This window comes from Stegodyphus dumicola, chromosome 1 (genome assembly GCF_044657685.1).
Source record: "Stegodyphus dumicola isolate Sdum_Otavi_A_Nest chromosome 1, ASM4465768v1".
NCBI lineage: Eukaryota > Metazoa > Arthropoda > Arachnida > Araneae > Eresidae > Stegodyphus > Stegodyphus dumicola.
Genome location: NC_140768.1, coordinates 283,572,334 through 283,595,826, shown reverse-complemented (window position 1 = coordinate 283,595,826; position 23,493 = coordinate 283,572,334). Strand labels below are relative to the sequence as shown.

At 32.7% G+C, this 23,493-nt stretch overlaps 1 protein-coding gene across 4 annotated transcripts; it reads left to right on the top strand.

Annotated features, from left to right (window-relative positions):
- Window positions 1-1,536: 1,536 nt before the first annotated feature.
- On the top strand, window positions 1,537-23,359 carry LOC118198001 (CRISP/Allergen/PR-1-like). 4 transcript variants are annotated; one of them, XM_085807958.1, is made up of 8 exons: window positions 1,537-1,690; window positions 5,198-5,478; window positions 7,580-7,667; window positions 8,749-8,912; window positions 11,244-11,341; window positions 14,352-14,479; window positions 21,458-21,526; window positions 22,959-23,359. In XM_085807958.1, the coding sequence occupies exons 2-7, from the start codon at window positions 5,212-5,214 to the stop codon at window positions 21,475-21,477; spliced, it is 765 nt and encodes a 254-aa protein (XP_085664084.1). In that variant the 5' UTR covers window positions 1,537-1,690; window positions 5,198-5,211; the 3' UTR covers window positions 21,478-21,526; window positions 22,959-23,359. The 4 variants fall into 4 exon arrangements, with proteins under 4 accessions (XP_085664084.1, XP_035225476.2, XP_085664079.1 ...); XM_085807953.1 differs by having other exon boundaries at window positions 1,676-1,816; window positions 21,458-21,527; window positions 22,961-23,359; XM_085807954.1 differs by lacking the exon at window positions 1,537-1,690 and adding an exon at window positions 1,758-1,779 and having other exon boundaries at window positions 21,458-21,527; window positions 22,961-23,359.
- The last annotated feature ends 134 nt before the right edge of the window (window positions 23,360-23,493 follow it).

The following is a 23,493-nucleotide window of genomic DNA, read 5'->3' as shown; positions in this document are numbered from 1 at the left end:
TGAGCAAACTCCAACCTTACAAAGTGCTTTTTCGAATAAGAAATCCACTAGACAACTTTTCTTTTATGCAGTGCCTTAAATGTCATTTCTTCCTCCTACGTCGCCTAAATGCGCTACAATACTAATCATTTGCATATCCCAGCCTCTTCTTCCTTTCATGCGATTTTGACTTTGTCAGATCATTCCTTCCTGCAGTTGAAATTTTAATGGCCAATAGTGTATATGCCCGGATAAGATTCTAAACATTCTAAAACATTCTAAAAATATGACACATTACATTTTAAGTATAAACATGCGTTATATATTCCTTTAGTTGAACATATCCTGTTTTTTCGCTTTAGAACACAAGAAATACGATTGTAAACCATAGATTTTTGTTACTGTTTATTACATAAATATTAAAGAAACTAACATCCATAATCCATAATAATAGGCTCTAGAGTAGAACCCGAAGATACTTGGAATTTATGTTCATACATATTGTTCCAGTCATATCCTGATGCTACAAAACTGAAGAGAACATTTTTTTTATCCTTTTATTAGCTAATCAATTTACTAAACAGCATCTGAAAGTTGGGATAAGTTTTTTGTCAAGGGAACTGAAGATAACAATTAGAAGAATCCTTGGACAGAAGGAAATTAAGAAAATGGATTTATCAAATCAGAAGAAAGAAAAACATTTAGTCTGTTCCTACCTTGTAAGGAGAGAAAAACAGCATAAAAATGCTTGGAATGCAAGGAGCCAGTGTGTCTTCCGTGCTCTCAAAAAATGTGTTTTGACTGTATATCATTTTGTGATTCAAACTTGTAAGCAAAGATATACTAATCTATTATTTATTAATGATTAAATTCACTGTTGTAGATTTATGGTTTAATTGACAGTAATACTTAATAAAGTTGCATATTTTTCTGCATTTTTAATAAAATCTTCGTTCTTTAAAAACTTTGTTCCTTAAAACGAAGAAAATAGTCATATTTTTATATTAATTTAACTGCGTAAAATCAAATAATTTATGTTTAAAATATATTGATTTAAACGAATTAGAATTCTATAAACATGCATAAAGTATCTATAACATTCCTTAAAAAGGCATAAAAGTATTTTTATGCGTTTCTTTAAAGCGGTATGTGAGACCGCTCACAGTAATTACGCCGAAAAAAATTGTCACAGCAGTTAAAGGTTAAAGAATATGCATATCGTGAATAAAAATGGCAAAGCGAAGTTAAAAAAGAATAAGTCGTCAAGTTATGCTTTGACATACAATTACTCTTCAATCGCTTCTCATCAATTTCATAGGTCCTCCTCCTCTCCAGAAGCTGAATCTTCAAATTTTGACATCTTCTCGTTCGGCGGTTTTTATCAACAATGGGACAAAACATATTATATCTTCAACCAAACTGTGCAGAAGATCGGAATCCGAAATTATATCATCAAGAAATGTGGCTGAATTCAAAAGGACACAGCTGTTGGCGTTTAGGAATGCGAAATTTTGCGAAAACAAAGACACGTCTTGCCTCTCCTCTCATTATGTGCAAATCATTTATTGCAACATCATAGCATCAACATACTTTTGATAGCGCAGAAATTTAATATAAAATACATCTTCAAGTACATGCAAACACAATTCGCGAACAAGTTCTTTCATCGTCGTTTTTCCTCCATTTGCGGCTTTTCAATTTCGCGAGCCAAGTGAGTAATCTTATATAGAAATATTTGATATATATTGCGTTAGAAAACACCAACGATTTATCAGAAAGGAAAGTTTCAGTTATCTAATGGTAATAAAAGAAACCCATTTATCTTGTAATTAATCTTGTAAGTCGAGAGGTATAATTTTTTTTCTAATTACTATTAGTGCATAATATGGACGTATGAGTCTGCATTATTACCAGTTTAAGTTGCTATTAGTGTTTGCATAATGTAAACGCAACATGTATACGTGCACAGTTTAGTTAACCTAACTTGCAATTTGTTTTGATTCGTGATTTGTAACGTGTAAGCATTTGTACATATTTCATCTTTATGTCTATCTATATCTGCTTCTATATCCTGTCCTGATTATATTTGTATGCCTAACATACATTCTAATAGTGAAAAAAAAATTGTGTTGAATTAGCAAAAGTGCGTAGCATATTACCAGTTGGCAAAGTTCTTGGTAATGTAGCATCGGCATCATCATTTTTTTTTAATTTAATTGTATAACTAGCAGTACGCATTACAACTAAGTGTACATTGTCACATAGTCGTAATGCGTACTGCCAGTACCTCCTTGCAAGAAACAGCAACTTTGCATTACTCAAGACAAATGATCAACAGCATTTTCCGTTAATTTCAACAGTCCCCACTATATATTTCCCCTTAGTCTCCATCATGTACTTTCTTTCTATGCTCTGGTCCTTCTTTCAGTGTCCTCATAGTCCTCACCTTATGTAGTCAATTCCCGAAAGACATAGTCGTAAGCTATAATTTCTTTTTTAATTCCGTCGACGGTATCTAAAAGGCTTAAGAACACCTAACCCAGTGGACCAGTTGTTCTATTCGATGACGAAAAGAAAAGAAAGATAGGTATAATTTAAATCATTGGCGTTTTAAAAATTATACTCATGGTTATTCATGAATGGTTTAACTTTCAATGCTCCGGATTGGAGGCATTCATGAAAATTAATTTAATTAATTTTTCCTGATTAATTTTTCTTATTGACTAATGGAAAAAAGGCTGTTATAGTTCGGCTTAGTTTATTATGGCAAAGCACACTAAGGCTATTTGCCTAAGGGGGTTGCCTTCGTGGAGGAGTTTGTAAGGAAAACTGGCTCGTATAAACGTTGCACATGGGGAAAACCACGAAATTTCCCATGCTGCCAGCCCGTTCGTCTAGATTCGAATCCAGTCGGAACTACCAATGATCAGCATTTTTACCGCTGGGCCGCTAGTGGGTCCAGAAGAAGGGGAGCAACAGGTATTAAGGTAGTCTTTTAATTAAAACCTTGTAAGCTGAAGCTTAGCAAAACCGCAACTGCTACTACCAGTTTATGTATATGTGTAATAAACTCATAACAGTAGTTGAAGTTCTCAATTATGTCACTTCGTTGACATTTTGACTTATCTTTCATACTGCACGGTCTGTAAAACAATGGTCTGATAGTCTGTGACCAGTTTGCTGATTTTAGTTTCAAAACAAATACTGTTCTTTACTCTTAAACAAATTAAAATGTTAGGTGTTGGAAGCATTTTTATTCATCTGTAACTTAATTAGTTTACTCTGTTTAGTTTACGTTCTTTTAAAGTTTCAGGAAAACTTTTAACTTAAATACTAGTCTTGGAGCAGAATAACTTAAATACTAGTCTTGAAGGAAGTGCTACACCCATTTCAGCTCCGCAATAAAATTTTGCAGAAAATTATCAAATGGAATTTGACTTTTCAAATTGTTGCTACCAAACATTAGAGCCCAGTATTATATTTAAAGAAATTACATAATGAATAATTTGCAATTTTTTCACAATGCGAGAAACACTCGCATTGTGAAAAAACGCATGTAGGTACCTAGAAACATCAAATTTTGAATAACGTAATCCTCCATTCAAATATGAGTATCTGGAAGACCAAATCTGGAATTTGTTTTATTATCTGTTTCATATTTTGTAAAACGTTAATGAATTTTTGATTAACTAACTCAATGATTTCAAAGCCTCCCATTAACATTAACATCGCGACATAATAACATATCTCAAATTTAAAATTTGAAATTACAGTTTAATATTGAATATTTTTTCCATCGATTTTTTATGTAAAGAAAACTTCTTTTGGCCATAATATAAAACCTCTTTTCCATTAGAAATAATTGCAATAATTCCGTAAATGCTATTACATAGATTATATGCATCAATTCACGTTTTTTCTTGCATTCCATCCTAAACATCAGAGTGTTCCACAAGCATACACAGTACTGCATATAATACCATCTTTACCTCAGGTGTGTATATAAAAAAAATAGTAAACTGTAAACCATAGCAAAAAAATGCCCATAAACGCTTATAAACTAAAATCACAACAATAAACTTGAATCTTGGGTTTTTGATCTAAACAGAGTCTTACTGTCTTTAAGAACTGAATATAGATTATAATATCAAGAAAATGTATATCTGAGAAATTTTATAACTAAGAGAAAAAAATGGTATGACAACGAAATTACTGTGGTTCTTTTTAATTGAAAAATGCTTTATATCATTGTGAGAAAAATGTTTACTTTAATATTTTAGCAATCATCTATGAAGAAAATCTAACAGCAAAAGTTTTCTAATCATGCAATTCTTGAATCAAAGAATACTTTTATTCATAATAATCTTGATAATGATGAAGAAATAGTAATATCATTTCACCGAAACTCATGAATATCATTTGTTGTGTAATACTGCTCAATGATATCGTAAATAATATCAGATATTGCATTAAGTTATGAAGACATCTGTAACAAATTACAAGGAAACTGACGAACGTAGACCATACATTTTTATCTGATTTCTAACAGACGTGAGGCAAGAAAGGCATTGAATATATTTTATTTTGCGATTGAGTCGATATTGATACTTTATGATTTCCACCAGGGTTTCTTAATCTTTTTCAGTCACCCCTAGGACCCCTAGGACCCCATAATATTTACAAAAATTTTGTGAAACCCCATAAGTATTGCTCAAATTCGACACACGCGTGAGCTAAGCTGTCAGTTTTTGCACTTGTACTGAAATATACTATTGCAGTTTTAGGTGGCGAACCTGCTGCAGGTCCCGCAGTTTAAGAAACCCTCATTTACACACTCTTGAGAGTTGGATAAATTTCAATTTCGTGATATTAATTTTAATTTGGGTTTGATTAATATTTATATAGCTGTTAAGAATTGTTTTGAATTATATATAAAAAAAGAATTCATTTTGAAACTGTGACTACACAAACTTTCTTTGAGGTTCAGTTGCTTTTTAAACTTTAACAATTGCTCTCGTTTTTCATGATTAAATATTCAGAAGATTTTTTTTCAAACTGCACAAATAAGTAGCTGCTATAATTAATCATAGTCGCTGGTCACTTTTGTTTATGTACGTTTTAAGATGTGAGTGATCGATTTTGTACCACAATATAATATATGAAATGATAAAGTTTAAATTGAATGCTAAAATGAAATTCCCCATTTTTATCTTTACAGAGTTTGAAATCAAAATGGCTACCAATTTTATAGCCATTTTGTCAGCTTTTCTGCTGGTTTTTGGATTCATTGAATGTGGAAGGTGTCCTTATGAGAAATTCACTCCAAATCACAGTTTTTGCAAATCACCAAATCCTAGTTGCAACATCCTAGAAAGAGGCGTTGGTGCTAGAGATAGGCAACGCATTTTGAGACTGCACAACAAATACAGAGTCAAAGTAGCTGCAGGCAAAGAGACTCAAGCAGGTGGACTGCCGCAAGCTGCAAACATGTTAGAAATGGTAAGAAAACTAATATTAGAAATGTAAACTAATTTAAAGACCTATTTGAGCAACAGAAAAATCCCCTTAAAAGCATTTTAATTTCATTGAGATTATCTTTTAAACGACAAACTTTTATCTGTATAAATTCTAAAAAATGGATATGAAGTTTACTGTTGTTATCAATCCATGATTTTAACAATATTTGGAAATTGTTACTTATGTACCCAACCACCTTGGTAGAAGTCACCAAATTTTCAAAATGTGCCAAACTTTAACACCCATGCTCAAGACCATTCTTCCGGCAACCGTACTCATGACGATTCTTCATTCAAGCAACTCTGCTATTTGCGTATGCGTTCTATTTTGTTGTATACTAACTTCCAGCGGTTTTTACTAAACAAATCGTGATATTTTTTTCCTTAAACTTACTTTTAAAATATGAGCTTGTGGAATTTGCCAGTAATGAAAGAAACTGTGGTAAAAGTTCTGCGAGAATAAGGACTTTTGCTTAAAATTTTCTAAAGGGAACAGCCAGGAAATGCGTTTCCTCAATAGCCCTTGTTGCCAAGGGTTGCACGAAACCGAGTCTCCGCAATTCTGTGATATTTTTGTTCTGTGTGTTTTGAGAGAAGAATAGCGCAAAAAAAATTTCAGAGAGATTTGAAGAAGAATGCAAGTGTTTTATTTTTAATGCATCAAGTAATCCTTAATTAATAATTCAAATTTTTACTTTTAATTACTAAAGTATGTTTTCTTTTTATACCTTGATAATGTTTACAGACTTTCGATAAATATTGATAGTTTATGAATCTTCCTAAAAACCAAAAGGTTCGAAAACCACCATCTTGCACCCTATAAGTAACTTTTACCTTCTCAAGTGTAAAATATCGCCAAATTGCGCTAAGGGGCTTGCGTTAATACATATGTATCTGCAAATTTAATTTGAGTGTAATAAAAATGGTATACCATATAATTACGAATATTAGCCCAAATTTATATAAACGGATATTTAAGGTTTTGCCACAAAATATTCAGCCTAAATTGAAAGCTCATATATAAGAAGAATTTAAATTGCCCTAGTAATACAACTATATTGTAAGAATTATTTTAATTTTATTAACAATTAAATTTTGAGTTAAAGTTCCTTTCCTGTCGATTCTTCAACTTACTACTTCCGGCCAGAACGTAGTTTTAGAATCACTTCTGAATACATAATGAGGAAGAGCGGTATTTAACCACGAAGTTCTTCGGTCTGGTCTTAGGCCCTTTACTGAGAAATGTCTTCTTCGTACTTTAGGCCCTTGATAGCTTCGCAGTCTATTAACGTTAAGGGACTGACTCTGTTAGAATTTTGATAGCTTCGGCTATACTTCTTTAGTTTAGTATTATTCTTAGTCTCTTAAGTTCAAAGCCCAAGTGTCGGCTTTATCGTACACTCCAAGACGGAGTTTTGTTAAACCTTAGTTGGAATAATAAAGGGTTAGTTACACTTCTGTCTTGCTGTTTGTCTTCTGTCTTGTTGTCACGCGAACTCAAGCAATTATTCGCTTATCAGTTCTTAAGATTCTTCACTTCCAACAGTAGCTTATAATTTACAAAGTGAGGAAATTCTGATAACCGGTCGTCTAATTTAAGGAGATCCATCAGCAAGGCTGCAGATGAGTACCAAATGTTCAGCCATTTGAAAAATGGTCAGAAATGTTGTCCAGTCGTTCGAAAAGTGTTGCGCCAACAAACTGCGGAAATGCAAAAATAAATTACCTTTTAAACTTTTCATCTGTAAATATAGGTCAGAAATGACGTTCAATCGTTCCAAAAGTGCTGCGTCGCTGTAGCCAGAAATGAGGATAATATTATCTACCAAAAGATATCTTAATGGTGAAATAGGGGACGAAATTCAATCGGATTTCGCTATAGCACGGAGTGATTCCCAAGAATTTTCAGAAAATTTCAACCTGGTACGGATACTGAGAAATGTGATTAATGCATATTAAAACTAAATAAAATTTCCAAAAAGTATTTTTTGAGTTAATTTGAATTTTTTGTGATCGAATTAATTTTAAGTTATTACGAACTCTATCCGATGTTACATGAAACTTGAAATACAGAAATTTTCTAGGTTTGGGATGATGAACTCGCGGCTGTTGCACAAAAACACGCTGAGCAATGCCAGCCCGGACATGATTGTAGTGAATGTCGTCAAGTTGGTAAGTCAAATGTTAGAATCATATCACTTTAAAATTAGCACAAAAATGAAAAGTTCGGATATGGATCACTTAATTTTACAGCGTTTCATATTTGTCGAAGGCGGTGATACGACTAGAATAATTCTGATGGCGTATTCATTCCTATTTCGTGGATGCAACAGATTGATCAAAGGCACAAATTAAGTACTTTTCTCATCTCTTAGTTCAATCCAAGTGAGTGAACAGTAAATTAACACACAAAATAAGCTTTCATTTAAAATTCTGAGTTTAGATTTTCCTGGACTGGGAAACAAATAAGTTAATAGCATATAGATAGTTTATTGTATGATTTTAAAGTTAAACCTACTCAACTACACCTATTTAACCTTCTATTTCTAGGACGGATTTTTATCTTCGCTTTTAATTCATAAAATTTTCTGCAACAGAAGTCAGAATAGAAACGGAAGGTAAACTTTAGCCTAAAAATTTAGTGGAAAAAATGCTACTTCTTGTATTACAACTAAAATTATCAATTCAATAACCATCACTATTGGCATAGTTTAAATTTTTAAGATATTTAAATACACTCAACACAAAAGTAACTTTCTGAAATTCACTAACTCGGCTTCAACTGTTGCGAACTCTAGTCATTTCCATAATCCATCACTTACCATAGCTCTTTCGACAAACTTAAAATTTCTCTCGCTATTTAAACTCAACCTAATATGTACTCTTGTGATGGCTAATTGAAGAAACAGGAAATACAATAGAAAATAAATATAAAATTAGTTTATTAGCTAAAACAAACCTTGCATATTCACAGACTTTGAAAACAATATTTTCAGTCATGTTATTTTTATATCAGTCTTTGTACTGGCAATGAGATTCATTTAGTCAGGAATCCAAAACTCTATTATCTTCATTATCCTATCTCCATTATCTATTATCACATTACTCTTCATGATCCTGCTAAGTTTTGACTCATTTCTGAAATCGTTATAACTATTTCGACCTTTCAACTGCTTAAAGTGATGGTGTTAAGTGGCTGCTATAACCGTTACTAATTATTGTGAAATGCATAAATATTTCTATTTCTATACAGACAGGTTTAGAGTTGGACAAAATTTCTACTTAGCCATGAATTATTCGCCTCCTAAGAAGCAAGACTGGGACATGGTAATGAAAGCCTTTTATGATGAAGTTTCTACATTCGACAAAAGCTATATCAAACCTTTCGTTTTTGGGTCATATGGCCATTTCACCCAGGTAAACACAACAAATATTTTTTTTAAGTTGCAATATGATTTTGTTTTCAAATAATACCATTAAACTTTAACCGAAAGGTACCATAAGCAAGCGACATATTTTTAATCTGTCTAAAAGATTTGGGACATTATTTTGTGGGATAAAAAGGACTACTATTTGTAGATTATATGCTGCATAATTCTACGAAAACAAATATTTATATCATAAACATTTACTCAGTTCTGACAAATCCTGAAAATAAAACGCTGTTGCAAATTGAGAAGAAACATGTGCCAGAAACCTCTTCAGTACCAACAGTTCTTGAACAGTGACTGTTTTAGGAGAGTGTTGACAAAGCGCAATTTCATTTAAGAGCTATTAACTACTCAATAGTTTTTAAACGGCTTGTAAGAAGACACAATTAAACTGATTATCTTCATGGCCATATTCTCTACAGATGCTAATAATTGATGAATGAGTAATGAAAGTTGATTTAGTTTCTCTTATGTAAAAACTAATACTTTAGTATGTACAGGCACTCAAAATAATCGGAATAATAATACCAGAAGCGACAGTTTCCTAATTATGAATTCTAATGCTAGGCCTCGTTTTCTTTGAATTTTCGACGTCTAACTCCTACGTGGCATCAGTCTGAGTTCTATACAGTCTGAGTCCTACGTGGCATCAGTCTGAGTACAGAGGTTATTCATCACATTTTTGTGTTTCAGCTCGAAGAGTTGAGTTATTCGTAGTCGTTATTCGTAGTCGTTATTCGTGCAAAGAATACAGAATGTGCATGAAATTTTGTTTTTTGTTCTGGAAAACTGCAGCTGAGACACTTACTATGCTTTGGCAAGTCTGTAAAGGTGAGTTTTTTGGGGGAGGAGAAGGAATATCTTTCCCCTATTATATTAATTCGTGTATTTGTTTTCCTAAATCTGGAAAAACTGGGTAGCGCCATTTATGTTTATGCTGGAGACGTGAAAAAGGAGCAATGTCCTCTCTAGACTCAAACCTGGACCTCTCGAATATGCACCGTATGTGCTACCATTCCTCGAGTATGCCTCAAAGTATACTGAAAGGAAGGAAAAAATATCTTATAACTGCATGTTTTTTTTTTTTTTTTTTTTTCTTGAAATTCTTCGGTTGCTATTGCTACAAAAACTTTAGTCTAAAATAAAAGTTTGGTTCTTTGCATCATAGTTAGTTTACCTTTCGAAAGCAAGGCTAACATTTTTCCGAACACAAAGATAAATGCAGTAATATTTGTCTTTTGTTTTCTTTAATTTACCTTCATTATTTGTGTATTATTTATTGAATGTAAGGATTAGTTTCGAAGTAATAGTTAGAATAAATGCTTATAAGTCGAAAAGTATTTGTTTTTACCAGGAAGAACTTGGTTTCATTTTAAAAGGAAGACTTTCGTTTCGTTTATTGCTTAAAGTCCGAATCACGTGAATTATAATGAGCCATATGACCGCAAATTGGATAGAAAAAACGTTTTGTACGCTTGAATTTGCAAAAAAAAGTTTGTTATTCTCGTACGCCTTAATTTTATAATATGGTATAGTTAAAAATCTTCCTTGGCATTAGGCTGGCCATATAACACAATAAAATATGATTCTGAAGTAAACTATTGGTCATCAAGAAATCCAGATTTAACATCCTGTGACTATTTCTTGTAGGAGGAGGATACATCAAGGACTGAGTTTCCTTTCTCCTCTTCCTAGGAGTTCAGACTATCTTAAACAAACAATCACATCAGCTATTGTAATTGTTGACATGGACATACTGAGATATGTTTGTGAATAATAGCTTAGCGCATTGATATTTGTCATTTTATAAAACAGTGAGACGAAGAACATTTGTAACTTAGTTTTTTAAACTTTAGAACATACTCTTCTAACCGTGCGAGTATTTAAGACGTGCTTTGAAAATTCTTGCTTCTGTAATTTTTGAAGATGTCTACTTCTTTTACGCTGGTTCTGTTTTGTTTATTATAGGTTTGATTTTATTAGTAAGTAAATAAGAACTCAAATTCTTCATCAGTTTGAATTGAAATAAAAGTACTTATTGCTCTGTTTTAATCTATGTTAAAGAAACAAAATACTGCAAGATTAAACATTATTGTACCCTGCATTTGTTTAGTTTGAGTGTTTGAATTTTTCATTTCCTATAATTTGATTAATTTTCTTTATATTCCTATAATTTTATTAATTTGGTTTAAAACCAAAATTAAAAAACTTTTCTTAAAATAAACAGGAAATGAACTAGATTTTTAAGATAGAATATAGATTGTAAGATCTGATAAATGAATCACGCAAAACTTAAATAAATTATTATTTTGCTTAGGTTGTTTGGGCTTCCTCCTGGAAAGTAGGATGCGGTTATGTGCTTTATAAGGATACAGAGTGGTACAATAGTTTCTACGTCTGCAACTACGGACCTGCGTAAGGAAATTTTCTTTATTCCACGAAGTTAAATTTCATTAGTTTAAGCTTAGAATAAAAAAAGTGAACTTAGGAGTTTATTATTTGACTATGCTTACGACTATCTGCATAAAGAGAGGCATATATTCGTGGAGAAATTTCTAAGAGAAACAGGCCTTTGTGTACGTTACATGTAGGAAAATCTAGGAAGCTAACCTCGAAACTAATTTGAACTCAGATCGAACTAACGGCCCACTAGTGGCCAAGCGGTAAAGAAGTCGCTGAACATTGGTAGTTCGGTTCAGGGTTCAAATGCCAACAAATGCGCAGTCTACATGGGTGTTTTTGTGGTTTTCTTATGTGTAACAGGTACCTCTCTTCCTCATTATGTATTCAGACGTGATTCTAAAACTGCGTTCTGGCCGGAAGTAGTAAGTTGAAGTTAAGAATCGACAGGAAAGGAACTCAAAATTTAACTGTTAATAAAATTAACATAATCCTTACAAATTAATTGATATAAGTATAAAAAAAAACTGATGTAAATATTTTCAGTAGTTAGTTTTAAAAATTCTTTTAAGTAATAAGTATTTACTTAGATAGCAATGTTTCACAATTTTGATAAAAATATTGACACACTTGTTTAAAAATAACGAATCACTGTAATAATGATGTACTGGGAGCTTGAATTAATTCTCGTTGTTGTTTCAGTGAGGGCAATAGTTCTACTAGTGAAGCATAGCGGACAGCCACACGGGACACATTTAATGGTAGAATCATTAGGTTTTCAGATATGTGTGTGACTTTCGAGTAGAGTGAAAAGACACCATACCTATTTAGTACCTTGAATATATCGGGTTTCGTATCTACAAAACAGCATTTGCGGAATGCGTTGCTCTACACCTTTCATCTCAAGAAATCTGCTGAATAACATTATCGTTTGCTGGTGGAAGCGTATGGAGAACATACTCTGTCGCGAACAAACTGAAGAGATTGGGTTCGACGATTTTAAGACAAGATTTCGAGGTGAGTGACAAAATGCAACCTGGTTAGTCGAAAATGTTTGATGATGGATAGTTAGAGACATTAGGGAATTCATCTCAGATCCTTGTATAGTTGTCTGAAACCTAAATATGGATACATCAACTGTTAGTAAGCACTTAAATGAAATAGGGATAATTCAGAAATTGAGAAACAAGGTGTCACCTCAATGGACAAAAAAAAGACGTTGCGAAACGCTTAACCATTTGTGAATTATTATTTCAAATACAAAACCGGAAGTCATGGGCACATAGTGGCGAACCGTCAACATCAACGTCAAGCCAGATTAATGGCAAAAAGATTATGCTGTTCATTTGGTGGGATTAAGTCGATATGGTGGGCCGCCCAACCGGTATAGTGGTTAGCGTTGCTGACTGCCGAGCCGAAGGGCACGAGTTCGAATGCCGGAGAAGGCATGGATGCTTACAAATGTATAGTGTCGGTGCGGTATGACGACAGTCCAAACATGCGGTGAGCCTCTCGTGTGGTTTATTGGAAAGGGAGAAGGTGGTAAACCCTCGTACCCGTCCCCCCTGGCGCTCTCCATCAAAATTGGAGGCGGAACTATGCTAAATCACACTGTCACCTGAATGGTGCTCAAGGCTGTGGCCAAAGGCTGACGAATCTAGCTCTCTTTGCCAAGAGGAATTTCGTGGGCTTCGGCTGACTACGTCATACAAGTGAGCATAAGCAACAACAGCAACAACTGGGTATGGTTGTTGTTGCTTATACTCACTTGTTTTCAATTTCTGAATCTTCCCCATTGCTTTTAAACGCTTGCTAACAGTTGAAGCATCTACATGCAGAATAACCTTTTTGCCGATGCTTCACATATTTTAACGATCTGGAAAACTGGCTCAATGAGTGCATCACTTCAAAATAAAAATAAAAAAATAAAATAAAATAAATAAACAAAGCTTGAATTTTTTTATCACGGAATCGGTTTATTACCCGAAAAATGAAAAAGGTTGTAGCTGCCGAGCGACATTGCGTTCAGTAAATTATCTTATACCATTATATTAAAATAAACATGTGATCAACAAACAGCGAGAATTGGAGCTATCTAATATATCAAAATTCGGTTAAACGGCAACCTTTTAAGTGAAGAAAATCTATCTGGTATTTTGGGTATTTGGTTGTATTTTTTATGGTGTTTAACTGATTACTCCAAATCACGCAAGGGTTATCTGCTAAAAAAGGCAACGTAGGCTTCGTACATTGTAACAGAATTAGCTCAAACTCCGAAAATGTAAATTGGCCTGTTAGCTGGGTTTGAATCTGTGTCGAACATTGAAATTCAGCATCTCATGTCTTATCCACTCTACCACTGGAAACACTGCCCCCCCCCCAAGATTTTGTTGAGGGTAACCCGTTGAGATACATCCCGATAATTCAAAGATCACGTGACTTATGTACAGCTAATGTTAACAAACAATGTAGATAACCTCAGAGATCACGGGACTTAGATATTAGTTAATGTAAATTAATAAGGTCATTCTTCCTCTTTTTCTCTTGAGGGACGTATCTCGTTACATGGAATGTATATTTAGTTGTCAGTATTCAGAAAAATTCCTAAACTAATGGAAAACTTGTTTTAGTGAGTACTCTTTAATTCCCATTTAAAGATCTTAGTATAAAATTATTTGTGATAAAATGTTATCTGAAAACATTTCAACATTATATATTGATAAATAGTAAAATCAGTATTCAGTTGTGTAAAGTTTAATGAACCAGTTTTTATAATTACTTGCTTTAAAATATTTTCTTATTATGAATTGACTTTTACCTAAAACAATAAATTCAAAGTAAAGCAATAAACAGTAAACTAAAAGTGAATTTTGTATTTGAATGCAGTAATGTCTCTAAAGCTCAATTAGTATGTTATTTGATTTCTTTATTAGAGTAGACTAGCACATATGATAGAAAATGAAAACGAAGTGAAAAAAATTCTATCTACTCTTAATTCTTTCGTTCTTTCTGTGATTTCTTACAGAGGGAACTGGTTTGATGGAGAAATGTATAAAGTAGGCAAAACTTGCTCTGCTTGCCCCGAAGGTTCCTGCTGTGGTGCTGAATGCAGCCAAAAATATGATGTGATACCTAAATATTCAAAACTCTGCAGTAAGATATTATTTATTTCACTCTGATCTTTAATTTTACTTTCCATATACGTCAAATAATATGCGTTTTATACGTGGAAAACCAATCCCGGAATGAATTGAAAACAAATGCGTAGATTTACAAAAGACACCATAGAATTCAAATACGTTTTTACTTCTTTGTATTAAAGGAAGTACTGAAATCGGGAAAAATTTCGGGCACCGTTATTTCAACGAAAATATCCATTTGACCTCTGTCGATTCTATTTGAAAGATGTTTTTGAGTTACATCTGTACGTACGAACAGAATAAAGAACTTTCCAAAACGGATTGTGAAATGGATTTTAAATGGATTCAGAAGAGATTTTTCGTGACATCTGTACGTATATACATACGTGCCGTACGTATGTATGTATCTTGCATAACTAAAAAACGAGTAGCCTCAGAACGTTGTCGAGTGGAGCCAAAAGTGCATAAAATTCTGTCTTTCTGCCTAATTTTAATTAACTTTAATTTTAATTGTAAAAAAGTTTTTTAACGATTTTGAACTCTAGTTGGTGTTTTAGATTTTTCTGTATTTTACAATTTTGAAGGAAGATGTTTTGAGGTTTTATATATTTTATCTTTGCCGCGAAGTGAAAACTGAATTGATTGAATGAAAAATACATCTCTAATGAATTTTGGGGAAATAAGTTTAAATGAAATGTAACCAAAAGTGTGCATAATTTAATAGGCCGTACAAGGAAGTCGTGTGGTGCCCACATCAGATTTTTGATATTACTATGTTCAATGAGTGACATTACAACAAGGTAGTTGTAATAGTAGAAGTAGCATATAACGGAAAAGGCAAAAATAGCACATCTTTTGCACTGGCACTACACTATAATAAACTGTGGAACAATGGAATGTTCCACAGTTATATAACACTTTTATTCTCATTAATTTACATCGTTCATGGCCACTCGAAGCCACGACTTCTCTCACACGCTCTTAGCTCACAATCTCATGTCACAATTTCTAAGAGCTAAAGCGCATGCGTAGACGCTAGCAATTAAGATGCGCGCGCAGGCGCAACATACCGCCCGCCTTGACATGATGTAATCATTCAAAACTAAATCTTACAATGGAATCTTACATAGTGTCACAATACAAAATACATGTAGATAATTGTAAATATCAAATAATAACATCAAACTGCTATACTAAGAAAATACATTAATTGATTACAAACATATTTTGGCAGAGGTAAAACACAAACTTTATTAATTGATCTCTTAAAAATACCGCTTTTCGTTTTCACTGAAACTACTCTAACCTTATTGTCTTTACCTAAGAATATCTCTATGATTCTTCCAAGAAGCCAATTACATACAAGAACATTATCAGTCTTTAAAATTACCATAGTTCCAACCTTGACATCATCTTTTTCAGAGAACCATTTAGTTCTTCCTCGCATTGCACTCAAATAATTATTTTTCCATTACTTCCATATTGTTTGCACTATTTTAGTCAATTTTTGCCAGCTCTTTAATCTATTACCATTAACGTTTAAAATTAGGTTCTGCAATAGCTGTGATAGGTCTGCCTATCAGGAAGTGACTTGGTGTCAAGATATCAAAATCCTCTGGTTCGGATGATAAAGGATGCAAGGGCCTAGAAATCAAAATGCCTTCAATTTGAGCAATCAAAAGTTGTTGTAAGAAACTCCTCGTAGGTTAGTCTCAAATTGCCTACTACGCGTTTCAAATGAAACTTAACAGATTTGACACCTGCCTCCCAAAGACCTGCATGATTGGGAGCTCTAGGAGGAATGAAAGACCAATCAATACTCTCACTCGATAAATAATTACCTAATTCGTTATCTGGTTCGCTGACTAGCCAATTCAATTTCTTTAATTCTACGTTACTACCAACAAAATTGGTTGCGTTATCTGAAAATATGTATGCACACTTGCCTCTCCTATTGAAAAAAACGCTTTAAGGTTTCAATAAATGCTTGACTAGACAGGTCTGTTACCAACTCAAGATGGCAAGCTTTGGTAACAAAACAAACGAAAATGCACACATACATCTTGTTAAAACGACCTTTTCTCTGACGTGGGTATTTTATAAAATTAAATGGAATTAAATTAAATAAAACACAATTAAATGGAAAATTCGGGCTGACTTTTCTTGACGGAGTTGACCCGTAAGTTGTTGACAGGGAACTGGTTTAAAACCAGTAAACCTTTAAAGCATACGACACACTCATGTACTAGTTTTCTGCAAATGTTCTGCCCGTTCAAGGGCAAAACTTTTGTCTAACAATAGACAGTAAGCCTTGTGAACGAATATGCATGTATTTCTGTATTTTTTCTTTCATGTATGAAACATCACAATAATTACATTAGTCAACTTATGATTCTTTGGTAAGATTATAGGAAATTTTCTATCAAAATTCAACCTACAATTAGTTAATCTGCTTCCAACTCGTAAAATTCCATATTGATCTAAAAATGGGGAAAAGTACTTCTTACCTTGCTATCTGGAGGTACCTTACCCTCCTTTTCAAGGCTTGAGATTTCTTTTTTAAATTCACTATCTTGAATTAGCTTAATCAGTTTATGTTCAGCTAATTTTAATTCACAGCTCTGAAGAGGACCTGAAACTTTGTTCTTCCCCTTGCAGTTGTTTACAAACCTAAAAATAAAACTTAAAACACAAATAATTTTAGAGTAATTATTGCTTAAATTTAAGAAATCCTCAATGAAAGGGTTAGCTTTCACATTAAGAAAAATATTAGAGTCACTAAGGATTTTAAGTTCGTTTGGAAAGTCCTTCACAATGACTTCCACCGGAATCTTTCTATTTGGATACTCGCCGTTTCTCAGGAACAGACAGCCTTTCCACCACATATCATTTTGTAGAAGTTTAGTGGGGTCCACACCTCGGGATATAAGATCACTCGGATTCTCCTTTGATGACGCATGACGCCACTGATGATCATTAGTCAAGTCTTGAATTGTTGCCACTCGATTTGCAACAAACGTCTTCAATTGGTAAGGCTCCTTTTGTATCCACGAAAGCACGATCATGGAGTCACTCCACAGGATACACTTTGTTCACAGGAATCTCTAATGCAGATAATACTCTAACAATTAACTTTGCAAGTAGGACTGGCGCACAAAGCTCCAATCTCGGGATTGTAACTCGTTTTACAGGTTTACAGGAAAATTTTACTGGTTTTAATTCGCTATGGAAAAGTTTTACTGGTTTTAATTCCCTATGGAAAATAATACTGGTTTTAATTCCCTATGGAAAATAATACTGGTTTCAATTCCCTATGTGCAGAATTTGGGCCTGTTTAAGAGAGATCAATTTCTTTGTCTGGTGTTATTTCACTTAATTTTAGCCGTAAATTAGGATCACCTTTTAATTTTGTTCTGTATTTATTTTTCAAATAAAATGGGGAAGAAAATCCTCGTTCACACAAATAGGTTGTGTAAAAAGGGCATTAAAATTGTAAAAGCTTTATTTGAAATGCCTTTCGGTTCAACCAAAAGTTAACATATGTGTTATTTTTGAAATCTTCAATTAGAGTTCGATCGCCGAAAATTTCTATCAGCTGTTCGTTGTCTTCACGAGATAACATTTGAGGTACATTTTGGATTTCTTATCCAACCTTCTTTAACATAATCCTCTGTAAAATACATGCTGAAATTATTTATCAATGAAAAACAACGATTTTTCTCCTTTTCTTTTCAAATTATTTTCGGTTAGAAACCTTCCTAAAAGGGGTAAAAATCTTAAAATATTATAATCGAATTCCTTAATTATTAGCTCTAGTTCTCTTATCGTCTCATTTATTTTATCTCTAATGGTAAATAAATTAACCCTTTGTCCTTGTAATCCTAAATTTAATTCGTTTAACTTTCTAAAAATATCAGCTAAATATGCTAATCACGCCAACAATAATTCACTAAACATTTTTGCAATTCAGATTTTGAATCACAGAGGAGAATTTGAATTTCTGGTTGACATTCAGCGATTTAAAACTTTGGATAACCACCTTACTTCGGAATATAACAAAAGAATTTCATATTTACTGCTCATCTCTTGGCATAAAATCGTAAATATACTTGAATTTAAAGCTCGGCTTTTAATAAAACTGACAACTTTCACAGCTTGATTTGAAACGATTTTCAGTTTTTCGGAGATTGTTTTTAGTCAATTTAGTTTTCAGGTGCGACTTTCTTTATTTGAGAACTAATACTGGAATGTTTTCCTGTTAAATCCCGAACTTCGTCACTGCATACAGCAATGCACTTATTCCAAGAAATATCTTTCTCAGACATAAAATTGTCGACTACTTTGCAAATTTCATTTGCAGTTGCTCTATCATGAAGCGATTCACAAAATAAATACTCTTCGTTAATTCGTTAATCTGCTTCGAAACGTATGTAAACTAATAATTGAACAAAGTTACTAGTACTTTCATCCAACTGCAATGCGAAATACTCACTCAGTTTTATTTTTTGAATAAGTGTCTCTTTTATGGAATTTGCCATTTCATAAATTAGTCGATTTATTGCACCATTTGTTAACGAAATATTATTAAGTTCGTTAGCCACTTTCTTGGTGAATACTATTAAAACGATATCCTTATATAATATAATATAAGGTTTTCTATAATAGTGGGAGCCTGCTCAGTCTTGGCAACTCTTAGGCTTACCAGGCAACTAGCTTCCAAAGCTTTTTCACTTGAAATAACAAAACCTTTCATTGTATGTTTACTATTTTTGTACTCCGATAATTTTCTCTTCAAATATTCTTCAGATTTATCTTTAAAATTGTCATACTTAGATTCAAGATGTCTTTTATGGAACTATGGTTTCATAATTTGATTGGATAACAGTTCCCGCAAACAACACATTGAGGCAGAAGGTCCATTTCATCTCCATTCCAAGTAAACCCAATTGATAAATAACTTTCATTGCATTTTTCTATAAGTATTTTTTCTTTTTTTTTTTCAATATTCTTACGTTAGTAGATTGTTCTGGATCCATCACCTGTGAGTCATCACATTTCTGCTTAGTCAAAGCTTTCCATTTTGAAAAACTGGTATGTTTATTATTTTTTCACAAATATTTAAATGCACAATATATTACGAGTTCTTCAAATGATGATATTCTCAAATCGTATTGAAACGTAAGAAATACAAAGCAACAAGAAGACAAATATAGCTTCTGTTAGAGACAGCAAAGCGACGTAAAACATGCATTCTAACTAAAAATAGAGCAGTATGAGCTATGAAATGGTGGCGGCATAAAGTGTAGACATGCTAATTAATCGAACAACTATAAAAGAATTAATGAGATATTATTATCGTTTTATAGGAACAAAAATATCATTGGTGACAAATTTTGTTATGTCTATGGCTAAGAGAATATTTGTGAAAGTAAACACAGATTATTTTGCTAAAGTCTATGAGCGGCTATTGACTTTGAACAAAGCTCAGATCGCATAAATTGATGAATGTTAGAAAAAGGACAACATCCTGGTATTTCATTTTTGAATTTAACAGTTAAAAATGCTTTGTTTCTTTGCGTACCGCCTATTTTTCTCTTGTGCACCACCAGTGGTACAAGTACCATCGGTTGAGAATCGCTGATCTGGAGAGATTAGTATTGTGTTAGGAAAGGAGAGACACAAGATCCTCTAATTCAGTTCTCTGGGATGCTCAAGATCAAAAGTGGAATAGAGCTTATATACATATTCCTCATAATCTATGCTTAAATTAAATAATCCAGTTAATCAAACTCATCTCCCTGAACGCTATTTCCCATACCACTTTCAGGCAAGATTGTATATTCCAAGCTATATACTCTGCAATGACTTCGAAGACTTCAGTTTAGACTAGCGGTTCTCAACCGTTTGACAGCCATCTAAACAAAAATTAATTGACCATCTAAACAAAAATTGAAAGTACCATCACATAAATTTACGAGTGTTAGAGAAAAACCTTAATGAGGAGGATGTTGGGGTTTTTATTTTTGAATTTAATAGTTAAAAATATCTTGCTTCTTTGCGTACCACCTTTTTTTCTCATACATACCACCAGTGGTACGCGTACCACCGGTTGAGAACCCTTGGTTTAGACCCTTTGCTACTCACTTCCGTCATTCTCTTCTGTTGAAATTTGAGTCTCTGTTTTTCGAATGCTATATTTGTCTAGCCATTGCTGTTGCTAATCTGAAGCACTGAAGATCTTTTTTTCCCTTCTTTCTGCATGCGTGTTCGAGTTCCAACGAGGATACTGTATATTTTTCAAGTCTCCTGCTTCAAAAAACTTAATGACTCTAAAACGTTTTATCGGAAAATGAAAAATAACCAAATATTTCATGTAAAAGCTTAATTGCTATTGAATGTTAAATGTTTTTCCCCAAATACCTTTTTTCACTTCGATTAAAAAATGAGTACTTTTTTACAGCAGTTTCCATGAAAATTGAGATGTTCCTCGGAGACAGAAAATACTAAGGTGCATTTGATGAAACTAACTAATATTTACAAGTGGTTATATTTCACAGTGAAATCTAGGAAGGGATTTATAGCGACATTGGCCGCGTTTATGCACACTAATTTTCTCAACTAGCTTATACACACTAGCTTTTATATTCGTGAGATTACGAGAAAATTAAGTAAATAATGCCCTCAGTAGATTGTACATATCTTTTCACTTTGCTCACATAAGTTGTCAAGATCTTCTTTCAATCTAATCTGTCTTCAGTTTTTCGTCTTCCAAATAGAGAGACTTAAATAAATATTTTCAAATTTCTGTCAAACAGTCATAAGCGAATACTATCATAAGGGCACCGATAAAAAAAAAAAAAAAAAAAACAGAGTTACCTATATTTGAAAAAGATTTTATGCTTTGCTTTCTTGCTTTTCTCTCCTTACCTAGTTTCTAATATTTATTTAATTTTTATTGTAATTATTATTTACCATTTTGTTTTCATTTTAGTGATGGTGAAAGGCAATTAAATTCTCATTCAACAAAAGGATCTGGGAGGTTTTCCAAGTAAAAAAAAAAGGTAAGAAATGGGTTTAAAATAAGTATATCATTTGCATGATATATTATTTCTTCTAGTTAAGGTTTTTGCTGAAAATAATGACATTCGAGTTTTCTTGTATTTTATATTCATTCAGCTTTCCTTCAGCAACCTTATAAAATATACTAGAAACTCATAGTCGTTGTAAGACATCAATAAATACTTCGCTTGCATATGGTAAATCAATGGTTGCAGATTTTATTTCTATGAAGAGCTATTTTTTTAAAGGTTCATAATTGTTAGATTTCATATTCAGTAAAATTTTCAGTTAATAACATATGAAAAGAGCTCTGAAATAATGCATTCGAAAACGTAAAAGAAAATTCTAGTGAATGATAGTAAATATTGTAACATATCGTCGAACATTTTTATCATTTCTTATGCCAGATTATAACCATTACTTCCTTTAGGAACTCCTAGTTTGTGGTTGATGACAATTTTTATTACTATTCTGATAGTTTTTACTCAGTGCTCGTCTAAATCAGTGTCTTCAAGAATCCTCATGCTATTATTGTGAAGTTCTACCGATTTCGTTAGAGAGGCATAGATTCTGACTAGCGCGCGTTCACCTTTTTAGGCTACTCATTCTCTCTTAAGCTATTATTACGCTCGGCCGTACTTTAGGCCCTTGATAGCTTCGCCGTTATTTAGCATTAAGAGGCCAACTCTTAGAATCTTGATAGATGCGGCTTTTAGTTAAGATTAGTTTAGTTTCTAGTTTCCTAAGTTCAAGCCCGAGTGGAGGTTTTATTGTAACTCCATGAATGGAGTCATCTGTTAAACTTTATTTGGAATAATAAAGGGTAATTTTATAAGGTATTTCTACCACTTTCCTAGCGTGCCTTCGTGGTGTAGTGGTTCTGCACGCTGGGCCGGTATTTCAGAGGTCAGTGGTTCGATTCCAGGCGAAGGCGACTGCTAATTTTTCATCTTGCCTGCTTCCAAAAAAATCCTAATATCTCTACAATTTAACCCTTCTGACGTTTTGTTCTCTGTCTCACGAACTCAAGCGATTATTCGCTTATCAGTTCTTAAGGTTCCTCACTTTAACCTAAAGGCACACAGGTTGGAATCTTACATATTTATTATATTAAACCCCTACATTTAATTATGAAACCGTCATACTTCCTCAAATTTTTCAAAGTTTCAAATGAGGTAAAAGACCATTATTATTCAAAATACAAATAAAGCTACTATAAATCATGCAATTTTAGTAAAAGTTTTATTAATAATATTCATAAACTAGGAATTTTATATTTTAATGAAATTTTAAGAGGTTTTGAACTTATGTTGTTATATATGAATTTTTACTATATATCTAAACATAATTTTTCTATATTCATTTTTTACTATTCAGTTTCTTTAATATAAATAAATTAAGATGTTCTAATACATTTTTATCTATTTAATTTCAGGTCTAAGGATTCGATACTTCTCAGTATAAAACAGTAATCTCATAATAGATATTTACTCATAAATCAAGGACAATCAAGCAACACTTGTCATCCTTCCTATGTAAATTATATCTCACTCAGTTTAGAGTTTGATATTTTCCCCTTCTCTTTTATACGGAATCAACTTCTTTACAACAGGATAAATATCAGTAACATTCCCAATTTAAGCAACATTACTGTTTTGTATTATGAACTGACTTTCTTCTTTCAATTAACTTTCTTTTTATGAAATTATCAGTTTATAAATTTATATATGATATTTACCTTAATTATATGTGATTAAAAAAACGCTTCTGTGATTGAACATTTTTTGCAATGCTAATTTGTATAGTAACTGCAATAAAATGCATATTATATCTGCGTAGAATTTTTTCTTACTGTTATGCCAGTGAAATGATTTAAAAAATGAAAGTATACAAATGTTAGAAATGAAGATTTATTTTAATGCATTAAAATGCCTTTTTCTGCATTAAAATTTAAATTACTGAATCATT